Source organism: Nomascus leucogenys, chromosome 8 (genome assembly GCF_006542625.1).
Source record: "Nomascus leucogenys isolate Asia chromosome 8, Asia_NLE_v1, whole genome shotgun sequence".
NCBI classification, from domain to species: Eukaryota; Metazoa; Chordata; class Mammalia; order Primates; family Hylobatidae; genus Nomascus; species Nomascus leucogenys.
In genome coordinates, this window is record NC_044388.1 from 62,063,027 (window position 1) to 62,088,634 (window position 25,608).

A 25,608-nucleotide genomic window follows, 5' to 3' on the forward strand; every position below is an offset into this window, starting at 1 on the left:
GTGACAGTGAGAGAACATACAGCAGAGCCACCCCGCAGTTTTGGAGGTGCTAATTTAAAATGGACAGTTCAGACATTTTTTAAAAATGCCAATAAGTTTTCAGGGTCCTGCATATTATAAGTTTCTTTGTCAGACATTTGTAGTACAAATGCAATAATTACCAAAATTTGTTTCTTGCCAGAGATGAAAAAAAATGAACTAATGGTAAAAGTGGCCAGACTCAGAAGCTGGTAATTTCTCTTTATGAGAAGGCAATGCCCAAACTAATCAATAAAATTACTAATCAGTTCTTTATAGGCACAGTTGACAACAAAGGGCAAAAACAGTGACACGTGGCTAGAAAGGCTTCATATGGTTTAACTCCATTCTTGGTTCAGAGGATGCAATTTGATGGTGGGAGAAAGAAGAGGAAATTTCCAAAAGGGAAAAAAGCACAATATCAAAAAGAAGCAAATTCAGGACTTAAAGGTAGAAAACAAAAACAGGATTAAGAAAAAAAGTGTGCAAAAAAGCCACGTAGATTGATGAGAAAGTATGGTGTCTTGAGGGTTCACAGGGAAGACTGTGCTCAAAGGCAAGCATCTACAGGGAATTTTTTTAAATTTTATTTTGGCCAAAGGAAGCATCTGGTGATGCATCTTTAACTTTTTTGGATATATGAAATTTTCATAACACTATATATAGATGTACCTATATAATATAGCATGGTATTTATAAACACATACATGCCCATCTATAGCAATTTAGTAATTGTGTCATTAATTTTACAGGAATCGCATATATTTGTATTAATAAGATTAAGCACTATTTATGGCTGAACCTACATAATATAGCACAATATGTAAGAGTACATGTGTCTATAGATAATGCTGCTCAACAAATTCCCTTGAACTCAAGAAATTCAATTGTTATAAGAAAACTGGTCACTTTAAAGATTAGTATCATCTAGTAATTAGGTTTTAATGATTACCTACAATATAACTTCAAAAAGACAATTATAGTAAACCATAATTTTCCTTACAATTCCAGCATTGTTACTGAGTTACTTTTACCAATGGGTCTAAATGAATTTTGTAGAACCAATGAAAATGTAACACATTAACCAAAGAAAACTCACATTTATGTACAAATCCTAAATTTTGGAGAACTACAACACTAAGGACACTACTCCTATTCCCAAACTTCAGCATTGGTCCTTAACAAATTAATAAATTTTCTAAGAGCAAAGAAACAGACTGAGCGCTCAAATACAAATGCTTTTCATTGCTTCCTTTACATTCTTGCCATAAAAGTCCCGGCCCTCATTGCAAGTCTCCCTATCTAAACTACTCTTTAATCTACTTTTTGTGGCACTGCCCTCTCATCTTCCTAAAATAGTCTGAAATATGTGACTAAAAGTCCCTGAACGTTGCAGGGCCAAACAGCACAGTACAGACTTCTAAACTAGACTGGAGTCCCAATTACCTGGGAATTAGACTCTAAAGTCAAATGAAGACTCACTCTTTATATAAATTACCTTTGATGAGAATTGCCCACAACTCAAACTTGTTTTATGTGAACAATCGACCCTACCACATGTACATAGAAATGCACAATATGTGCAGTTACACAATTCATATAAAAAGTACTTGTTCAGTATATAAATACTATAATCATACACGCTACAGTGAGTTGCTCATAGGAATGGCAACCAAACGAACATCGAATGAGAGTTTCGCACTTCATGCTCACCCCTGGCTAAGCCTCACCTTTTAAATTGCTTTTCTCTTCCTCACGGTAAGGACATGTAGTTGAATCTGGCTAATATAAATGCAAATAGAATTTGACATCAAGGCTTGGTCCCTGCAGGGTACTCACAAGTCACCAGGAAGCCCCTTGTGCCCATATTCATAAGCGTGGTGGGAGCTGTGATACCGGTGGCTTAGGCTGCCGCTACCCATTGCAAATAGCTCAAGCAAAATGGTGGGGAGCAAGGTAACAGCGGAGCACCAGCTAGGAATCCTGCCCTCTACTGGATCAGTTTGAGCTTCTCCGATATTCAGGCTCTTCACTCCCTTATTTCCATTCTTATTCTGTCCATCAAAACCTTTCTTGACCTCTTGATTTTCTTCAAATGTACCCTGTTCCCTTCTAGCCTAACTCCTGTGACAATTATTAATCTATGTTCTTAACATTCTCCGATTCCTTCTACAGCAGCCGAACTAGAGAATGCCACCCAATTCCTAGCCTAGAAATCAGTAGCAGAAAATGCCTTTCACTAAAGAGGGCTGTAAGGAATGTCTCTGATAGGGTTGTATTTTGAATTATACGCAAGGACCACCAAATCTCTCATTCTAATGAAAGAAGTAGACATTCGTGGCTACCAGAAATGCTTACATACATGCACACAAAAACTTCTATTTCCCAAACATCCCAAGCTGTACCCCATCTTACTGTTTTTATTCTATTTAAATCCATTTGAATCTGGAATTAAAGGAGAGGGTTTCTATATTTTAGGTACTTTAATATTTTAAAAATATAGAAGACATTTTCCTGATGATTTTACCGAAGTGCAAATGCCAGTACGAACACGCTCAAATTTTCAGAGACTCTAGTTGAAATTGTGCCTTATTTGGCTTTACTTACCTAATATTGCACTGTTAAGAGCTGAGCACACAGGTTCTCTCTGAATCGGGTCAAGCTGATTTCCAACTGGGCTGTTCCAGGGATCTGAATATGCTAGTAAACTGAATGCATCCTGTTGAAAACACACCGATTTGGTTTTAATTCAAATAGTTCAACTATTATGCTCACAAATGTTTCCAAGTTGAGAGGTAAAATATGGCTTCCAGGCACTAGACTAATGTAAACTTTAAACCCATTTACTCCTAGCACTGGGACGCTCTACATTTTTGAACAATTAAATTATGTAGCAAAGCCTATTTTCATTTTTCCTGTGGACAGCCATTCTCATTCATCTTCCTCCCATCCCTAAACACAAAACAGGAAAAAAAAAAAAAAGAATTTCAAAGGAATGAACTAGTATTGGTGTAGGGAGAGTGGAAGGCAAAACATTCAGATGTTTTACTTCACAATTTATTACTACTGATATGAATGTGACAGTCAGAGGACAGGGCCTGCCTGCATTTCCTTTTTTCAACAGATTTAGGAACTGGATACATCTCACTGGGTGTCTTCTTCTCAAATTCAGTTATGAAAAAAACAGGCTGCCCTTCAGGACCTGTTTTATGCATTCAGTATTTCCAACTACTCTCAAGCCACACCTCTTCAAAACTTAAAATGACTGACAGTCTTCTTTTCAAACAACTACTTTATATTTTTTGTCTTCTTTCTATGGGAGGCACATACTAATGGTGGTTTCAGATACTGGCTTCAAGTCCAAGCTCCACCACTAACTGGCTGTGTAGCCTTTGGCAAGTGACAATCTAAGTGCCAGTTTCCTTATCTGCATAATGGGGACTATAAGAGGCCCTATTACCTAGATTTGTATGAGGACTAAATGAAATTAGCAGTATCAGTTCATTCTAATCTTTCAATAAATGACGTCTTACTATTATGCCAAGTCAATACCCTAATCCAGAGCAATATTATACAAATATAAAAAGAGAAATTCAGAACACTCTTCCCAATTTGGAAGGCAGACATGGAGAGTTGCTGCAGAAACTGTTAATTTGTGAGTTCAGGAACATAACACTTTCAAAATACTGACTACTGAAATTCCTAAAGAGCACCATCTCCTAGGTTCAGCTGCTCAAAAAATCAGATTCCACACCCATTTTCCATCATTTCTCTAGATATCTTACTAGTGTTATGAAAGCAGAGGTGGGGGAGAGGCTTCTGATCAACTGTACTCTTGCCCCTTTCTCATCCAAATGAGCCTCTAATATTGTGGATTTAGAGAAGAATAACCCATGAAGAAATGCTGTGAAGTCAGTCTGAGACCACAAGGCATGGAATACACGTGCCTCTACGCAAACACACATGGCTCCTCCATTGTTTTATATTGCTGAATATTTCATCTGGGTAGTTTTCTGCTCCAATTACAATAAAAGTTCTTTGAAGATAAAAATTACTTATTTTTTTGAATCCCCTGAAGCTACTCAGGTGCTTCGTACAGGAAGATAATTCATATGCCCGTTGAGAGCAAGACCTGCTTCTTCCAGCACTGAAGATGTTTTATGCATCCCACAAAGCTACGTGGTTCTACTTCCCGCCCCTAACCCAACCCACACTTCCCAACCCATGGAAAGAATATATGACCCTTTATCTTGTAAAGCTAACTCAAATCAAACATATTATTTTGTTTTTGGCCAGGTGTGGTGGCTCAGACTTGTAATCCCAGCACTTTGGGAAGCAGAGGCGGGCGGATCATTTGAGGCCAGGAGTTCAAGACCAACCTGGCCAACATGGTGAAACCCCATCTCTACTAAAAATACAAAAATACAAAAATTAGTCGGGCATGGTGGCGCATGCCTCTAATCCCAGCTACTCGGGAGGCTGAGGCAGGAGAATCATCTGAACCCAGGAGGCGGAGGTTGCAGTGAGCCAAGATCACACCACTGCACTCCAGCCTGGACGACAGAGAGAGACTCCATCTCCAAAAAAAAGAAAGAAAAAAAAAATCACGTTATTTTTAAGGACTGAGCTTTGCTCAAGACTTAATTTACCCCACAACCATCTGATGAGGGTACCATACCCATAGTACAGATAAATTTAAAAAGAAATACTGAAGAATTTTTCCAAGGAATACTTGGTAAACAAAAACTTCAAGTACAAAACTATATTCATAGCCTACATCCTAACATACCACCGAAAATGTGAAATGTCACAGTCCCAAATCTTAAATTAAGACTACACTGTCTAGTGCAGCAAACCACCATGGCACATGTTTACCTATGTAACAAACCTGAACATCCTGCACATGTACCCTGGAACTTAAAGGAAAAAAAAAAATACTACACTGTAGTGTTTTAAAACTCAGAGAAAAAGTTCTTTAAAATGACAACAATGTATTGTGCACTAACATTGTGTGAAGAAGTGTTTTAAGCACTAATATGGATCATCTATTTAATCCTTACAATAATCATCTAAGGTTGATATCATGTCTGTCATCTAGAGAAGCAAACTGAGGCAGTGAATAGTAAGATGCAGATTCTTTTAGTTACCCATCTAAATGTTAAGAAAAAACGTCTAAATTTTTTCTCTGGTCTTTCATTTTCAGTACAATTCAACATATGTTTACTGAATACAGCTGCCAGATACAGAGGACACAGTGATGACCAGGACCTAGTCACTGCTTCAAGGGAAGGCTTACATATAAATAAATAGCACACAGTACATTACTATTGACTTAATACATGCAAAGTGAGGCTGAGAGGAGAAAAAAGCATGGTTGGAAACACGGGTAGGAGTTAGATGCTAAAATACCCCAAAAACCATACTAAAAAGCTTGAAGTTTTTCCAATAAGGAAATAAGGTTTTCAATGAAGGAAACCAATATGGATTAGACTTAATTTTAGGAGGATCACACAACAACACTATAAAGCATGGCTTGGAAGTAGAGTGAAGCTGTAAGCAACAAAACTAACGGAGCCTTAAAAATAAAAAGTGGTTTATACCATCAAACTCCCAGTCGTAAACATCTAGGACTTTATTCTTTCTTCACAAAGGAAAATGAATGAAACTGGCAAAACAATACTAATGGTTTAAAGCCTGCTGTAAAAGTTAACTGGTGGTGATAACCAAAGAAATGCAAATACGCAATTTTAAGATACTAACATATGTTAAACCCACTAAAGTAGCATTAATATAGTAGTGCCATGGTACATTCTTTCTTTACTGCTGGTAGAAGTTGGTAAAGGGTTTGTGAAAACCAGTATAGCAACATGTAGTGAGAACCACAATAATGTTCATATTCTTTGACTCAGTTCTACTTCTAGAACTTTATCTCAGTGGAGTAATTTTAAGAAACAAAGATACATGTATAAAGATGTCACTAAAGCATCTGACATAAAAGCAAATGGAAAAATCCAACAACAGAGCAATGTTGAAGTAAACCTATACAGCAACAATAAAATATCATGGAGCTTTTTTGTTTTTTTGAGACGGGGTCTTGTGCTATGTCACCCAGGCTGGAGTGCAGTGGTGCAATCACAGCTCACTGCAGCCTCGAACTTCTGGGCTCAAGCAATCCTCCTGCCTCAGCCTCCTGAGTAGCTGGGACCACAGGCACGAGCCACCACGCCCAGCTAATTTTTAAATTTTTTGTAGAGATCGGATCTCACTTTGTTGCCCAGGCTGGTCTCGAACTCCTCGTCTCAAGCAATCCTCCTGCCTCAGCCTCCCAAAGTGTTGGGATTACAGGTGTGGGCCAACACACCCAGCCTCGTGTAGCCATTTAAAAATAATTGGAAATAATGCATAGAAACTGGGAGGAAATAAATTCTTATGACAATTACAAGAGAATACAAAATAGTGTCACTATGGTTATTAGCTAGTTAAGATACATGCACATGGGAGTTAAGGCACAAAACTGAAAAATACCTGAAATATGTAGCATTATGGGTTATTTTAAAGCAAAAAACATTACCTCAGTGGAATAACTTCTGAGGGAAATGTGACACTCACCCACCCTTTTTATTGGGTAAGGGCATGTAGCTGAATCTGGCTAATATAAATGCAAATAGAATTTGACACCAAGGCTTGGTCCTGCAGGGTACTCACAAGTCACCAGGAAGCCCCTTGTGCCCATATTCATAAGCATGGTGGGAGCTGTGATACCGGTGGATTTTCAAACTGTACTCATATTTGGTTTAGAATCTGGAGCACTTTCTAAATAGGATGACTCTAAATGGTTCTATTGCTACTTCGGTTACTAAAGGTTCCTTGCAGGCTGGGGCTGTTCATTCATACTGGACTTTCCACAGTCCCTACAACAATGCCTCTCCACACTGCAAAAATTCAATAAACAGCTGCTCAACAAACAATCCAAGAGTTCTCTTGGGAGCCACTGGAAGACGCAGGCAGATAAGCAACAAAGACAACAGGAAAAGAGGAGAGAAGACTGAAAAAACTAAAAGGAAAAAGGTCAAGAGAAACAGTGCGCCACCTGACTTTCAACATTAATCAAATCTCTCAATCTCTCTCTCTCTCTCATGTCTGTCTCTCTCTCTCTCTCTCTCGTGTGTGTGTGTGTGTGTGTGTGTGTGTGTGTGTGTGTGTTTGGATTTGCATGAACTTCTGAGTCACATGACTCAACGTTTATGCAAACCTAAAAACAAGATTTTTAAAAAATGCTACAATTACAAGTGAACTGAAGTAACAAAAAGAAGTGGAATGATTTCTAAACCTCTTTTCTCTTCATGTTGCCCTCAAATCATCCGGCCTTGTTCTTTGGCTACTTATAAGTTGGGTCAGTTACTCACCTTATCCCTATCTAGATCAAGATAAGTTTGGGAAACGAGATGGAAGCAGCTCAGAGTATTAAGAAAGTCTCTGAAAGTAGCTGGCATTTGCTTAGAAGTTAGAGGTGCAAAATCAAAGACATCTATACTCTTTAGATGAAGATGATACATCTTCACACAATTCAGTATATAACAAAGGAATATCTTTGGGAATTGGCCATATAATGCCATCTTCTGAGCTTCATGTAAATAAGAATCAAACACAAAGTAAGCTAATGGAGTATAATCTTAAATTTTCAAAGGTACTTCATCCTGTTCAATTAGCATATGCCCTAAAACAACAGTACTCAAAGTATGATTCAGGGACACCTGGGTCCAAGAAACTTTCAGGGGGTCTGTGAAGGCAAAATTATTTTTATAATAGTACTAAGATGTTCCTTGCCCTTTTCTCTTTCACTTCCTCATGACTATACAGTGGAATTTTCCAGAGGCACATGACGTGTGATATCACAACAGACTAAAGATAGTCTGGTCTGTATGTGAATACAGCTCACCTATTAAACCAAGCATTAAAGAGACTTACAAAAAATATAAAGCAATGCCACTCTTCTCATTTTTCTTTTTTTTAAGAGACGAGGTCTCACTATGTTGCACAGGCTGAACCTGAACTCCTGGGTTCAAGTGATTCTCCTGCCTCAGCCTCCCAAGGAGCTGGGATTACAAGCATGCGCCATCACGCCCGGCTAATTTTTTGTATTTTTAGTAGAGAAGGGGTTTCTCCATGTTGGTCAGGCTGGTCTCAAACTCCCGACCTCAGGTGATCCACCAGCCTCGGCCTCCCAAAGTGCTGGGATTACAGGCGTGAGCCACCGTGCCCGGCCCCTTAATAATTTTTAAAGGATTCAGACACCAAGTATGTTGAAAACAACTGCCCTAAAACATCCTCAGTACCTACCAAAGAAGTACTCAGTTTCCAAAAGGATAATTTTAGACACCTAAAATAACTTAATAAAGAGCCTAAATGTTAAGTTTCTTCTTGGCACTCCTAGTACCAGAAAAATTTCTACAAAGTTGCATAGTAATGAAAATCCCCAATGAGGAAAAATCTATTATACTTTTCAAATGAATTCTACTTCAATTTAATAAACATAGATTGACTACCTTAGTGCTACACACTGGAGGCATAGTCATTAAGATAAATATTTAAAAGGGGAAGAGTTAAGCTGGGCATGATGGCTCATGCCTATAATCCCAGCACTTTCAGAGGCCAAGGCAGGAGGATTGCTTGAGTCCCGGAGTTCAAGACCAGCCTTGGCAACACAGTGAGACCTCATCTCTACAAAGTTTAAAAATAAAAAATAAATAAAAATGAAAAAGAGGAGTTAAAAGACAGTCTGACTTCATGGTAATCTTAATCTTCTAAGGCAAATGTGGACAGTCATTTTCCAGATATATTAATGTCTGATTTGACTTTTTTTTTTTTTTTTGAGATGGAGTCTTGCTCTGTCATGCAGGCTGGAGTGCAGTGGCGCAATCCTGGCTTACTGCAAGCTCCGCCTCCCGGGTTCACGCCATTCTCCTGCCTCAGCCTACTGAGTAGCTGGGACTACAGGCGCCCGTCACCATGCCCAGCTGCTTGTTTGTATTTTTAGTAGAGATGGGGTTTCACCATGTTAGCCAGGATGGTCTCAATCTCGTAACCTCGTGATACGCCCGCCTCGGCCTCCCAAAGCACTGGGATTACAGGTTTGAGCCACCGTGCCTGGCCTGATTTGACATTTTAAATTAAACTTGTTTCAATTACCAATTATTTTTTATCTAGCATAAAAATAATTTAACTTTTTTTGATAGCTCAGGGTAACCACTAGAAATAGCAGTTTTTATACTATCGAGTAGATGAAGTACAAAGTTTGATAAATACACCTGTCTTCCCGTCTCAGCTACGGAAAATACACGATTGCATGCCTTTAACTTGAGGTGCTCTATAACCCATCCTAGGCCAGGCAAGCATGTTATGTCCTACACTTGTGCTATGTTTCAGATTTCAGATTTTTTCAAATTTTAAAACATTTACTAATTGAGCATCTCTCATCTAAAAGTCCAAAATGTTCCACTGAGCATACCCTTGTGCATCATGTCAGCACTCTTAAGTATCAGATTTTGGAGCATTTCAGATTTTCAGATTAGGGATACTCAACCTGTACTAACTTTCAGTCCAGGTCAAGAAGAGAGAGCGGCAGGAATCTTTTGCTTGCCCTTTCCTACCATACCCAAACATCAGTCTCAAGGCCACTGCATTCATCTCATCTTTTTCAGTCTTCTTCCACAATATTCAGAAGAAAATGTTTGCAATGAACCAACTGTTAAAGAGCTGCACATCTCTACAGCTGCAATGCTGACTTGTTAGGAGACAGCCCCTCCACCTTCAACTGGTACACAAAGCTGGTTACTTTGGTGAATTAGATTGTATCCATCCTGCCAGCTCATGGACAACAATCCAGAAGAGACTTTAAAATGTATTTTAACTATTCTTGCCACGAAAAGTGACCCAACTCTTCACTAATTCCCATCAAAATGAGAGCCATGTGTTATACGTCCAAATTGCTAAACCCTGAACAATAGTTACTAAAATAAAATCTCAGACTTATAGTTTTATCTGCTCACCCACATTTCTCCTAGTAACTGCTGATTTTACAGCTGAGAAAATAAAACTAAGGAACTAAGTTAACGAGGACAACAATGTTGATAAGCACTAGTACTGGGATTTAATCCTTTTTTTTGCTTTACTCCAATGCTCTTTCCAGTAGATCAGAACTGCCTAACTTCATCAAACATTTCCACTCCCAAATGGGCAAGGAGCCAGGGGGAAGGTCAGGTCCAAGTTCCCTAACAAGAATTTCTGGCACACTGCTCAGTGTTTCACAAAACTACATTTTAGTTCCTCTGACATATTTATAATTTTTCAAGAAAAAATATATTCACCTTCAACATTTTTTTATTTGCAGTATTCTTGCCACAGTCTCTCCTTAGCTGTTCACTCATCGCTTGCAGCTCTCGTCCGAAGTGGATCATTCTTTCTATGGCGGCCTGACTTCCTCCACACAACTGGCGTCTCAACTGACTTGAATCAACTTCTGTAAGAAAAGCAGACAAGTATTTTACTACCTTATGGAATGGAGTATAATGAGGACACGAATATACATTTCTTATAACATTTTGTACATTTAGTAACTATTCCCTAATATTTCATCTAAATATGTAAATTGTTAGAAATTCATTTTTAATAGGAAACTGCAGCTAAAAGATATACTTTATTTAGCTCTCAAGAGTCTAGGATCAGCATGCAGTTAAGAGGGGACAACCTTTCAGTGTTAGAGGGTCTAACTCTTAATAATACCACTCAGGCTGCCTTAACTGACGTAGTAGAGATGTAATAAAATGTTCCTGAAAGCTAAGAAAAGCTAAACGACTACAATAAAAATACAGAAGACAGCATATTATACTAATTGAAAAGATTAAATGCACTACTTTTAGAAAAATACCACTTTGAGAAAATAATATATAGGTATTTTTTTTGGATGGAGTCTCACTCTGTCACCCAAGCTGGAGTGCAGTGGTGTGATCTCAGCTCACTGGAACCTCCGCCTCCCAGGTTCAAGCAATTCTCCTGCCTCAGCCTCCTGAGTAGCTGGGATTACAGGCACGTGCCACCATGCCTGGCTAATTTTTGTATTTTTAGTAGAGATGGGGTTTTACCATACTGGTCAGGCTGGTCTCAAACTCCTGACCTTGTGATCCGCCCGCCTCGGCCTCCCAAAGTGCTGGGATTACAGGCGTGAGCCACCGTGCCCAGCCAAGAAAATAATTTTATATATCTTGATTGATAAAATAATTTCACTGTATAAAGTACTTATAAATCATTAATAATAAAGAAGGTAACGATGATGATGATGGTTAGTATTTCCCAAGCACTTTGTGCTATTAGCTTTTTGGATTATTCATTTACTTTCACAATAACTTATACGGTCATTATACCCATTTTACAGATGAAGAAACTGAGACACAGAGCAGTTAAGTAAATTTTCCAAGGTCACACAGCTAGTAAGTGGCAGTTGCAGAAATCAAATCTATGTAATCTGGCTCTAGAACTCCTGCTCTTTATCACTGTACTTAAATTACTCTTCAGAAACTGAGGTGGCTGATACTGAGGAGTAAAACAAAGCTGCATTTCTTTTTAAAAAACAATTTTAGTAATACCACTCAATCTCAAAATAATAAGAACTCTAACATTGCCATGGAATTCCAACAAATAAATGAAAAAATTTATTCCAACAAATAAATGAAAAAATTTATTCCAACAAATAAATTTTCACTCTCCATTTGATGGGATAGTTTGCTGATGGGACAGGCAATTTACTATGTAAGTTGTCTACAGAATAAAATCATGCATGCTAATGTGTCTTGGAGCCACATAATTTTGTTGTTGCTGATGGGGGTTTTTTTTGGTGAGGGAGGTCATACTCAAGTACTTACTATATACCAGGGATAGTACTATGCATAGCACACACGTTTACATTAAACCCATTTAAGAAATACTGATTAGAATTTGTAAAATCATCTACCCATTTGGCTTTACTGACTATACTGACATAAATATAAGAAGTTTTATCATCTCCAACCTAAAATAGCCTAGAGGCTCAACAACAGTAAGTCAGTACTGCTGCATCAGTGACAGCGCTAAACCTGAGCCTAAGCAATTCAGCAAGAAACACTGCCTGTAGCTGAAAGGTAACTCTCTCTAGCAGCCCACTCCAACAAGAGTTTAAGTTGCTATGCATTACTGTCAAGTCCTATGGCACATACATCTTTAAATCTGGTTTATGCTCATCAGCTGTGAATCAGTACAAGTAAAAACAACCTTGTAGCCATCATTTTTTATTAAAAATGTAAGAAATATCACTGCAGACCCATTTCGGTGTCACAATCTTCCATTTCGTGGTCATGTTTAGAGCTACCATTTAGGAAACCATTGGATGAAGTTTCTCCAACTCCATTGGAGTAGTGATCTGTTTCCATGTCTACATCATTACTGAAAACGAAAAAACAAACCTAATTTTAGAAATATCATACTTGCAGCTTAGTTTAAAATAAATCACTACTGAACTACATAGCCTACGAATAAACTAACTTCATAAGGCAATAGAAATCTGCAAAAAAGGTATTTAATTAAATCTTGAATGTATTCAAAGCCAAACATGTCGCTGACTTTTAACAAATTTGTACCCCTGGAGATCAGGGAGGAAAAAAAGTACATATGCTAAAATGTAGTGGTTTTATGACTTTACATCAATATGGAGAAATCACACTTCCATACAATCCTATTATTTTTCAAACTCAGATCTGTACGTCTTCGTTAATCAACTGCTGCCCCACCAACTCCCCAGCCAGCCCTCTCCCCCTACCCCCAGCATTGATTTCCAGTATGTAAGGGGAAAACCTCACTCTCAAAACAAATACATCTCACTCCCGGAACCCACTTCACCTCGTTCCGGACCTCATACTCAATCCACTCCTAGACTGTTTTTAAATAGTCGGCATTCTGGCATTTGTCCTCACTACTTAAAAATATACATCTTTCAAGGGTAACTGATAACTTAAAGAACAACTGAGCTTCATTCTCTCATCCCTTTTCACCACATGACACTGTTTCTCTCTCACAGGCTATCTTACTGGCTAAAGTATTGCTGAATCTTAATTTTTAAACTGATGTCCTGGATAGTTTCCAGTTTTCACTCATTCCACTCAATGAATATCTATCTGCCAATAACTATATTTGCACATATTTAAGCTGTCAATGTATGTCCTTCAGAACCATCCGCACTCTTACAAGCAACAATAAATATCTAATCTTTAGGATTTATCCTATGAAGGTCTAGGTAATAATTATACAATCTAGAAGTAAACACTCAATGAAATTTTAGGTAATGCTTAGATAAAAATGACATTTCTCATTACAAAAGCAATATATATTCATTTGTAGAAAAAAAAATACAGATGAGCAAAAACCACTGTGCGTAATACCACCAGAGGTAACAAATTCTAACACCTTGGGGGTGTGTGTGCATGCATACACTCCTGTTAGTAAAATTGTTAAGGTAAAAAAACACAAGAGATCTAGGGGGAAAGGGGGATATGGCCCTAGGACTCCAGAGCAGACTCAACCAGGAAAGCTTCTTTATAATCTTAACAGACTTCAAAAATTGATAAGAAAAAGCAAACTTTAAAAATAAGAAAATCCTTACCATCACAGCTTTCAGTGGCCTTTTAAAAAGTACTAAACTTTTTTTTTGATAACTCAGTTTAGTATTTGAAAGGAACTCATTCATTTAACACACATTTAAGAGCCTCTGAGGTATGATCCCAGTTAGGTGCTAAGGATATTATGAAACAGCCTCTGCCTTCCTGTGGCAAACAACCTATAAAAAGCTAATTAAGTTATTATATTACAGAGTAATTATGATCAATACTATGATGAAAGTTAATCACAAAACATGACACATTTGATTGGATGTAAATCAAGGAAAACGTCCCGGAAGAACTGACATCTGAACTTGAATTTTCTCAGCCTGGACAGAAGTTATACTGGAGGTGAGGGAGGGTAGGAAGAAGAGCATTTCAAATGGTGGGCGGTATCAGGGAAAAAGCACAAGTTTGCAAGTCAAATCCTGAAAAGCAGCCTCAGCTCTGCAACTTACTAGCTACTAATAATTGACCTTAAGAAAAAAAAAAAGGTCATTTACTTTTCTGATATTCCGCTCTACATCTGTAAAATGGTTTAAATAGTTAATAACATCTTTGCTTACTTCACAGTAAGGAAAGCCATTACCAACTACAAAATAACTTAAAGTTTAAGACAGTTCAAAAGTTTACTTTCTTTCCCTTTTATACTGCAGACAAAGGAGGATGTTGCGTCATCAGACCCTTCCGTAGCTTGCTTCCCTGAACTCAGGTAATAATAGATCTGTTTAGCAACTTCCTGCTGTGGGGATAGTATTTAAGAGAAAAACTCACAAACTGACTGCAATCTTACCCTCAAACATTGGCAGAAGCCTTGATCAATGATAAAGTCCCAATGCATTTATTATAAAGCATGATGAAGTACTTAACTTTTTAAATTTCCATCTATTTTTAAACTGTAACATTTTGATTTTATATTTTCCAATATATCATCTCTGCTGTGAAAGACGATTTTTCTGCTGTTCTCATACACTTTTGTGGTTCTCCATTTTAACTTGTATCAATCACACACACTATTACTTCAGTAAATTTTTGTCATGTGTGACAGACAACCCAGAAATTGAGATTAATCTCCAAATTTTCAAATACAGATTTTTTTGTACATACACTCCTTTCTGCAAAATCGTATTTCCATTAAGATTCCATGCTAAAAGTTAGGCTGTCTCTACTTTAATAAGAAAATGTTGCACTGATGACCATTTCCTGAAAATGCAATGTAACCAACTGGTTTGTTATAGACCAAACCAATATTAAATTGACCCAGTCCTGGATGATTGGGCAGGTTGAATTCACAATAATTTGCTACTGCACAGTAGTATTTAATTCAAATAATTTCACTTCATGAACTTTTAGGTTTCATAAATATTAAACCTGAGTATGTCAAGGGTCATAATAGTATACTATCACCTTTCAAACCTCTTTAAAGTCAGACACCCTATCTAGCAGAATGTTTGGTGCCCCACAAATCCTCAAAACTATCCTCACACCAATGTTTACTAAATGACTTAACCATCTGCTATATGCAAGCTACTTAAAGGCAGGCTTTCAAAAAAGATTCTTTGTAACGTTAGTTTTGAACTTGGAAAACATTCTACACATTTACACCAAAAAAACTCACACACTGAGAAAAAATTAGTTGTATATTTATCTTATGTCACCGTTCAAGGTTAAATATGCTACTGTGTCTTAACTACTGTGAAAACGTAACAAATGGCATTTATGTGATCATTTGTATAGCTCTGTGGCTGGCAGGAAGACAATGCATGAAGCCCTGAATTTGTCCTTATAACTTTACTAGAGGGAAGAGGGTAGTAGAGAAGAGGAAGAAACTAAGGAAAGAGCTCATGTGCATAGTAGGAGACTAAAAAGCTTTGGGGAACTGACTCCCTATCCTTTTATTCCCTGGGGGCTTAGGAACTCCGAGAGCCCCTCTGTGGGTCACATAATTCAAGTTCTTTCAAAATTATTACAATGATTACACCTATAACGAGGTTGCTTATATTAATGCAAAAGTTAGAGAAATTACTTACCTGGTGAAGTTATTAACTTGCTGTGATCTTGACATATTTATACTGTTCAGTTCTGGTACATTCAAATTGGATGACTGGTGTTTATTACTATGGCAATATGATTGATGTGCTTTATTTGATATTACACCATTACTACAACTTTCAAAACCTGAAGAAAAAGATACCACATAGAAATAGAAACAAACACTAATTTATAAATACAGCTGTAAACAAGTCTCCATATGTTGATTTTGTACTAAGACTTCTAGAACATAGGAGAGTCAATGGATGATGTAAACAGGAAACTTCTTTGAAAGGATACTAAGAATACTTAATTGTGAGATCTTAATTATTATCTCATCTAACATTTATTGTAGGCTTAATTACACATCTCAATTAATCCTCAAAATCCCCCTAAAATGGCAATATTATGATCATCCCCATTTTACATATGAATACACTGAGGCTCAGAATTTATCCAAGCCTGAAGTGACTGTATGATATTCAAGAGGAGTAGTGGCTAAGAACAGACATGGGAATCACACTTGTTGTACAGAGTGGTGATGTAAATAAACTGAGAGGAAGTAATGCAGAAAAGAGTACAAATTGAAATAAGAAAAAGCAATGGTGTTACTTCATGAAAGGAAAGGAGACACTATCTGACTTGTTTAAGAATGTTAAATGTACAAAGCTAACATCTTGGGAAATGCAGAATTAAAGAGATGGGCAAACAGAAGACTGAGAAGCATCAGAAACAAATCTGTGGCTGGGCACGGTAGCTCACACCTGTAAGCCCAGCACTTTGGGAGGCTGAGGCAGGAGGAGCGCTTGGGGCCAGGAGTTTCAGACTAGCATCAGACACATTACGAGACTCCACCTCTTTAAAAAGAAACAAAAACAAAACCAAAAAAACCTGTAGAAGTGATGTCACAAAAGCCAAGAAAGGAGAGAATTTTAATTAAGAGAAGGCCCAAAGTCACAGAGAGCAAGACTGGTGAGCCGAAAAGCGGATGGGAGAAAATGAACGAGGCAGAGCTGACTTTTGCAAGAGGCTTGGTTGGGAAAGGTTGGGGGTGGGGGGAGGGGAGGGAGGCAGAGGCAGCCCAGCTAGATGTGGTAACCAGTGGCATAAGATATCACAGCCGGATCACCTTTAAATTTATATTTTATTAAAACACACAATTACCTTTTCACTATTAAAAATCAGTAATTTAATTCCAGTGACTACTCATTTTGAATGCTGACTTTCATTTAGGAAGGTCTGCTAATAACCTACTCTCAGAAACAGCTGTTCTTCGAGTGACTTCCTGGTACTGAGAACATGTCAATCTGAACCTACAATTTTTCACCCAGAAAAATCTTAAGTATACACATTTGAAAACAGCTACAAACGAAATATACAGATTTTCTGAGACAGATGGAGTGTCGCTCTGTCACCCAGGCTGGAGTGCAGTGGCGTGATCTCAGCTCACTGCAACCTCTGCCTCCAGGGTTCAAGCAATTCTCCTGCCTCAGCCTCCCGAGTAGCTGGGACTACAGGCACTTGCCACCATGCCCAGCTGATTTTTGTATTTTTAGTAGAGATGGGGTTATCACCATGTTGGCCAGGCTGGTCTCGAACTCCTGCCCTCGTAATCCGCCCACCTTGGCTTGCCAAAGTGCTGGGATTACAAGCGTGAGCCACTGCACCCAGCTGGAAATATACAGATTTTCAAAAGGAAAAAGCTTTAAGATTATAAAGAGGAAAAATCTAAAAGTAATGTCATAAGTTAAATCTCACCTGAAAAATGTGCGGTGCTTCCTTTGCCTGATGCTAAATTATGGATATTCATTCCATGGCTGGGGCTCATACTTGGACTACTAAAAGGTCGAGGACTAACAGGATAACTGTCTTGAGACTTTGGACTTCGGCCTCCCAAACATCGTACTTCACTGTCTGTACCATTCACCATTTCTATAAACTGACGCACTCTAAAGGAGAAAAGAAAAATTTACTTTGACATTATCTTCAAATGGCCTTTTGTTTATTTAATAGCAACAGATTTCTAAAAATATTTTTAAAACTTTGATTTATCAGTAGGATTGGTCTTTAGATAGTAAGCTAAAAATATTAAATATGGTATCCTATACTTTATTGCTTAGAATTTTAGAATTTCCAGAAAAATGAGAGTATAATGTGTTAGACACCATAATAATATTACCCCCTTTAATCAGGATTTACTAAATGGAAATTTACCTATAAGAAGATATGAACCCCATTTTTTTGGCTAAAGTAATTTAATCAAAACAACACTTGCGCTTGGTAGCAAATCAAACTGTGCCTAAGGACATGATTTTACGTATATATGATACATATAAAGCGTAGCCTTTCTCCCCACTCGTCCCATTCCCAACCTCTTAACCAAAATGGGCCTCATTTAAAATTCTACTTACTCTAAAGCAAAACAATTCTGTCATTTGACTTACAAAGGATACCTGCTGCTTAACAAGTTGAAATCTGAAGCTCAGTAACATCTCATTTTTTAAGTAACAAAGATTCATAAAACCAATTAAAATTGTCAAATCAGGATGGCTATTATTTAAAAAAATAGTTAAACACAGAATTACCATATGATCCAGAAAGTCCACTTCTGGGTATATAACCAAAAAAATCTAATGCAGGGACTCAGATATTTGTACACCTATGTTCACAGCAGCATTATTCATAATAGCCAAGAGGTAGAAGCAAACTAAGTGTCCATCAGTGGATGAATGAACAAAATGCAGTATTATCCAAACAATGGAGTACAATTCAGCGTTTAAAAGGAAGAAAATTCTGATACATGCTACAATAAAGATGAACCTTAAGGCTACTACACTAACTAAAATAAGCCAGTAATGAAGAATAAATACTCTGATTCTACTTATATGAGTAGTCAAATTCATAGAGGCAAAATGTAGAATGGTGGTTTCCAGCGGCTAGGGTGATGAATGGATGGTTAGTGTTTAATAGAGAGTTTCAGTCTGGGAAGATGGAGAAGTTCTGGAGTCAGATGGTGGTGATGATTGCACAATGATGTGAATGTAAAAAATGGTAAATTTTATGTATGTTTTACCACAATTTTTTAAAATGCCAGAGAGATTAAATGCAAGGTACTTTTGAGAAGGAAAAATAGACACCCATCTTCTAAATAAGATTTTCACATTTTTAAACACATAAATAGAATGATAAAAGCAAATACATAGCAAAAGACACCTTCTGCTTATGGTCCTTAACACAAAAGTATTTTTCATAACATGTTACTTAAATGACATTACAAAATTATATATATTTGAAAAAGGAAAAAAACTAAAATTACAAAAGCATGAAAATGTCTTTATTACATAACATATGACAAATATTTATAATATATAATATAGCATTTTATTATGCAAACTCACTTTAATGTGAAAAGGAGATTAGGATTTCTTTCAAGTAAACTTGGGTATAACTGTTGTGTTGTTTCAATGGCTTCTCCCATTCTTCCTGCTAATACCAATTTCTGAATTCCTATTCAGTAAAAGAAAGCAAACGATTAACTTTTACAAAAGTAAGTAAAACATAAACTTAGTGGACCTCAGAAAAGAAAGAGAGTTAGTAAGAAATCTTTAAATAAATTATGATTAATTTCAATTTCTTTCTCTAACATCATAGTTTCCATTAGGCAATCCAGGAAACATTTCAGACATAGAAAAACAAGTACTGTCACAAATTTTTTTTAAAAAATCACAAACATACAAGTAATATAGTTAAAATACCTATTATGCAATATTGAAGTTTCAAACACTGAGATTAAAAAGACTGTTTTAAAGGGATACTAAAATGCCTTATCAAACATAACCTTCTGAACAAAGGACTAAAAAATGCTAGCTTTTGAGTAAGATTCCAATTTAACAGAGACTCATTGAGCATTCACTTGATCTGGTATTTGTTAAATTAGATGATCAGGATACAAAATGAGTAAGTGATCTCTGTTCAACAGAGCTTATTAAAATAGTAGAAAAGGACAGCACACAATTAACTACAACACAATGTAATCAGTGCTATTACAGCAATTTGACCTGTGAAACAGTTGTTTTCATCCATTAATTTCACCCATCTGTTTTGTTTTCATCTCTATACTCTTGTCAAGTCATACCCACCCTGATGGACAAACAGCACCAATTTTAGGATGGCTAACTATGGACCAGTTATGCTGACTTGCCATTGTTATATAGGACCTGTTTTATCTCTGGCCATACAGGCCAGCACTAGGATCTAAATAATAAATACTTATGATCAATACTGTATTAGATAGCCATTTAAATTCAAAGATATTTACATTTCTTTCACATATTATCTCCTCCAACTAATCAGGACTACTTTATTATTATTTTTAAATCTTTTTATTAAATGTTTATTTCCTGAAAGCTTAAGAAAAGATTTCTTTTAAGAAAAAAATGGTAAAGACATTCCTTCCAAAAATTTCTGTAAAATCTCTCTAGAATTAGAATTCTGACATAGTCCTATGTGAATTTTTAAACTGATCTTCAAAAATGTCAGTGAAAATAAAATTCAGAGGCATCCATTTTAAATTAATATATTTGAAATTTTTTTAATTAAAAAAATAAAATTTCTAAAAATTAAAGTAACCAAGTCTATAATCTGAAAACAAATGTTAGCCATGCACCACAGTGTCCTTACTTTGTCTATTCTTAATGGAAGCTAATTCTTCTAGAACGGTCTGGTCTGTAGATCTGGCAAAGGCCTCTGCTGTGGCACAGTACCCATGGTGGACTAAATAAGATGAAACCATTCTTAAAATAAAAAGAAGAAACATACATCTTTTAGTGAAGAGAATACATGCTTCATACTACAATTTATATAAACAAAATCTACTCTGGTGTTATAAAAACGAACCTATTTCCTTGAAACAAGGCGTTAAGAACCTCACCTTTAAACTAAGCTTTTGAAAAACAGCATTTTGTTCTGTTCACGTATTATTTTCGAAAAGATAACTGCAAATGCTATGTTGAGACTACTTTCCCTAAAATAAATATTACTTGAGAATCTAGGACATTAAGTGACCTTTTCTTTGATTCTTGGACTCTCATTACCCCCAGGTCCCTTCCTATCTTATTATTCAGCCCTACTAACCATAATTTCTGTTTTGACTTTATCATATGACTTATTCCAGTATTGCTGGCATTCTGTAAAATAACCAACTTTAAAATAAAAGATTAAATCTTAATGTTCCAGAGTTCAACCATCTTCTTTACACACCAGTTAAATGAAATGGGATCACAAAGTATGTACAGAACACTAAGGTGAATCCAGAGAGACGATCTTCCAGAACATGTCTATAAATGTACTACTAATTAAAGGAGAAATCAGCCTTCTAGTCTGAATCAATTACTATGGTTTTACCCAAGAGATTTATCAAATATGATTTACATGTAAGTGACACATTTCCAAGACAATAATCTTTTAAAAAGGTACCAGGCAGTCAAAACATATACTTACATCTACCCACAAGATGTGGTTAGAAAAACTGGTGATGCAACAATATTAACCCAAGTATCTGTTATCTCCAAACATTCAATTTTTAAACCTGCCTCCACCTGACACTACTAAGGGCCAGTTAGAAAATGGTGGGAAGCAGTGGTTCACCAGGAGGAGACTGAGGCAAAGTGCTGAGGGAGGAAAGGGGAAAAAATGTCTAAGAAACAGATCTGCATCTTATTTTACCCAATTGTTCAAATTAATTTAAGGCGGAGGGGACCTTTTAGAATGGACTTCTCAAGAGTTCATGGTGAACATCAATTCAGTGAAGAAGTGGGTGGAAGGATCCTGGTTATAAGGTTAAATGTTTTCTACTATCTTGCCATGATGCTCAGTGGTAACCATTTTCAGAGCATTAAAACAGTGTGGCCCCAGAACAACCCATTCTAGCTTCAGTTCATGGTGACTACAGGATTCTGCATTAGGGTTGTCTATTCTCAACTGGGCTGGACAAAAAAACTAGTGTCCAATCTCTGTAATACAGATAGTAATAGCTCCAGGGACGAAGTGTGCTTTCAGAGTCATCATCACATCTCCCAATCACTTCCTTTTCTAAAAAATACCCCCAACATTTTATTACAATTTTAAAGTTAAGAATATTCAAAGCAATTGTAAGGACATTAAAGATGAAATGTGTGGGACCAACTGTATCTGAAAGTCTGCTATTTTCTTGACCTGGATTATAATAGTGAAGAGGACTTTTTAAATTTAATGGTATTTATTTAAATTTTAAGTCTATACTTTTGATAGTTCAGATATTAAGAGCTTGGACATAGCCAATTTCATGTCCAAAAACCACAGATCCTGATTATAAAATCTAGATTATCTCTCAACTTTATCTTTTGCATTCACATTATTAAAAGTTAAATTGTATAACCTACAGAAATCATTAAATCCTATTACTAAGAATAGCAAATGAATTAACCTAGCCTAGGTGACCTAACATCATTTTATTTCATCAAATTCAGACTGAAATACAATTCTGTATGTGTGTCAAACAATTGTTTTTAATTCGTTTAAATACTGGAGTAAATTACTTTTTGTTGAGAGATTAAAATCAATAATATAATAGATATGTCAGTATATAAGTTAGTGGATTAAAAAGCTTCCATGGATACCAACAGAATAAATGTCTTATAAAAAATAGATTCTGAATAGCATCAATTCAAATTTCTTCACTCTTACTTTTGTATCATGGTCTGCCATTCTCCTTCTCGATCTCCGATAGGAAATCGATCTATCTGTGCCTGGATTTTGGTTCTCCACTCCCGCATATAGTCTTCTATATCAAACACGAAAGGATGTTGCCCAAAATTGGCATCGACCACTTCTCCTGGTGTTTGAAGCCCCACAGTAGGATACAAATTTGGCTGTAAGATAACATATTTCATTAAACATCTATCCATTTTCTGTTAGATTTAATAATTCTTGTAATGTTATATTTAAAAGAATAGAATTATAAATTTACTTCCTATTTTAAAATCCCAATTAAAATATTAGAAGGCTAAAACGAATGATCTAAAATACATTATATGTTAGATGAAAAAATATCACCTCCTGCAATTTAATCATCAAGAAAAAACAAAGCAACCCAAGATTTCTATTTTATTTATTCAGGGACAACGTTGTATTATACCATGTGGTATTATGCTACTAATATATGTGGATGTAATTCTTGTTCTAAGACTATGCCATACAGTAGTTACAGAAATTCAAATATAAACACATAACTTAGGTTTATCCCAGATTTTATATATGATATATTTCTATCAACTGCATGTTAAAGCTAGTTATCATAAAAGTATAATCTCAGCTAGTCTGGCATTTAATAGCTTAAATGTACTATTTTCATTCTATACATTTGGGATGCCTAACTTTACAAAAGGAAGGGGATAAGACCTTAACTATAAGCAAACCACAGTGCCATGAAGAGTGGAGATTCTCTATATTAAAAAAAAACAAAAAAAAACACCCCTCAAATATACATATTTCAAGGGAGGAAAAGGATGAATCTGAATATACCCAAACTCAAACTCAGAAATGCATTCAGGTACACTCCATGGTTTCACGGTTAATCAAGATGAAAAGGCGATAACTTCACATAAACAAAAAACAGAGGAGTCATTCTTTTGGCTGTGTCACTAATTGGTTGTTACATCTAAAGGGAGAATGAGTTTCTGAGTGGCTACTAAATGCCAGGGTTTAATCATAATTCTGTGAGGCCACTATTATTATTTCTACTACAAAGACAAAGAAAATGAGGATTCAAGGTTAAATAATTTGCTCATGGTCGTTCTGCTAACAAATGGCAGAGATGGAATTGGAACACAAGTTTGTCTGATACCACATCCAAAACTGATTTTTCCTCTTGCAACTCCAAATCCTACCATATTTTCGTTTTCTGTATTTATGTCTTATATCTTTAATAGTTATAACAAGTATTTTTCAGTACAAAACAAGGTAAAGATCAAGAGCGGATAATTTCTGTGTGAATATAAGATGTTAAATAGATTTCACAGTAAAATGCAAAGAGGGTGTGTTTAAAAACAACCGTTCAATCAAGCAGAACAAATCAGAAACAAAATATTATGTCAAAATATCAAAAATATAAAGTACTACTGGATTATGGAAATAAATGGTTAAAGCAAAGTATGCAAATGTACTGATTCTTAATAATCAACAGAGCTAACAAGTTTATAAACTTTTAAGCCAAAAACAGGTGAGATAGTACAGCCTTCCCATTTCACCAATGAGAAAACTGGGACCTAAAGACTTTATAGAAACAAGCCAGGTGCGGTGGCTCACGCCTGTAATCCCAGCACTTTGGGAGGCTGAGGTGGGTAGATCACCTCAGGTCAGGAGTACAAGACCAGCCTGACCAACATGGTGAAACCCCGCCTCTACTAAAAATACAAAATTAGCTGGGTGTGGTGGCACATGCCTGTAATCCCAGCTACTCGGGAGGCTGAGGAAGGACAATCGCTTGAACCTGGAATGGGGAGGTTCTGGTGAGCCGCGATTGTGCCACTGCATTCCAGCCTGGGTAACAAGAGTGAAACTCTGTCTTAAAAACACAAAAACAGAAACCAAACAAACAAACAAAAAACTGAACAACCACTACAGAGTTATGAGATACTTTGACACAAAAGCATATAAGCCAAAAACAATTGAGTGAAAGACAATTCTGTTCATTAAGCAGTTTTATATAATGATGATATTCAGTATTGTCTAAATAAAGACACTTTTAAAATGATCTGCTCATCTAAATTTTCTTACAAATTCAGAAAAAATAATTCTATCAACACTATCAAAGACCATCGACATTCATGAATTCTCTGATAAAACTATTTCATAAAAATTTAAAACTTCCCTATGACAAAACATGCCACAAATGGCAAAGACAAATGACTTTCTAGAAAAAAAAATCTGCCACACATACGGCAAAATGTGTTTTATAAATATATAAAAAATTCAGGAGGACAAAGACTACCAGTTCAAATTCTTAAAAATGGCAATGAATATGTAGGCAATTTGTAGAGGAAATAAAAATGACAACACATAAAGAGAAGCTTAATCACACTCAACTTTTTAGATGAACATTTTTAATGTGCACTTAAAATCAATTAAAAGTTCAAGATTTAAAAACTTTCGCACATCAGATTAAGACTTGAAAGGCTGAGAATACCCAATGTTGATAAGGGTTGGGGAAATAACCCTCTCATCTACTGTACACAGAAATGTAAGCTGACATAATCTTTTAATAAAGAAATCTGGAAAAATCTATTAAAATTGACCAAGTAATTTCACCTGGAAGAGTGTATTCCTACGGAAAAATAAGTATGTGCAAAGATATGTCCTGTAGCATTATCTATAACGCAAACAAAATTTTAAAATATTCACAGATACGTGATATTATACCACATTCATCAAATCTCAAAATCTAATAGTAATAAATATCACTATTTTGTGTCTAGGAAAACAATGCAAATTAAACTCTGACCAGCCATTGATTCTACAGTGCATTCTCATTTCAGAAATACTAAAATATGAAAAAAAATGTTCATTTTATAATTGATCAATTGTGGTAGTAAGTTAATACAGTAAGATAACATAAAGCAGGCAAAAAGAACAGAATGAAAAACGTATATATGGACACAGAAAGATGTCCTATACACACTAAAGCAAGGTATAACATATTGCATATGGTATGACCCTATCTTTCATATAAACATTTAAAAAATGAACATACTGGCTTATATGTGTTTAGAAAGAAGTCTAAAAGGATATATATTCAAGTTAAAACAAACATTATAGCCAAAGAGACTGGGATTATGAAGAA

At 36.1% G+C, this 25,608-nt stretch overlaps 1 protein-coding gene across 1 annotated transcript in view; it reads right to left on the minus strand.

Annotated features, from left to right (window-relative positions):
• RANBP9 (RAN binding protein 9) overlaps positions 1-25,608 on the minus strand; it is a 95,642-nt gene that overhangs the window by 1,507 nt on the left and 68,527 nt on the right. The window contains exons 6-13 of the mRNA XM_030817316.1: positions 22,455-22,639; positions 20,412-20,524; positions 19,130-19,238; positions 17,490-17,680; positions 15,731-15,878; positions 12,371-12,492; positions 10,386-10,537; positions 2,626-2,737 (exon numbers count right to left, since the gene is read on the minus strand). Coding sequence (XP_030673176.1) covers positions 2,626-2,737; positions 10,386-10,537; positions 12,371-12,492; positions 15,731-15,878; positions 17,490-17,680; positions 19,130-19,238; positions 20,412-20,524; positions 22,455-22,639 — 1,132 coding nt within the window. The remainder of the gene's footprint in view (positions 1-2,625; positions 2,738-10,385; positions 10,538-12,370; positions 12,493-15,730; positions 15,879-17,489; positions 17,681-19,129; positions 19,239-20,411; positions 20,525-22,454; positions 22,640-25,608) is intronic.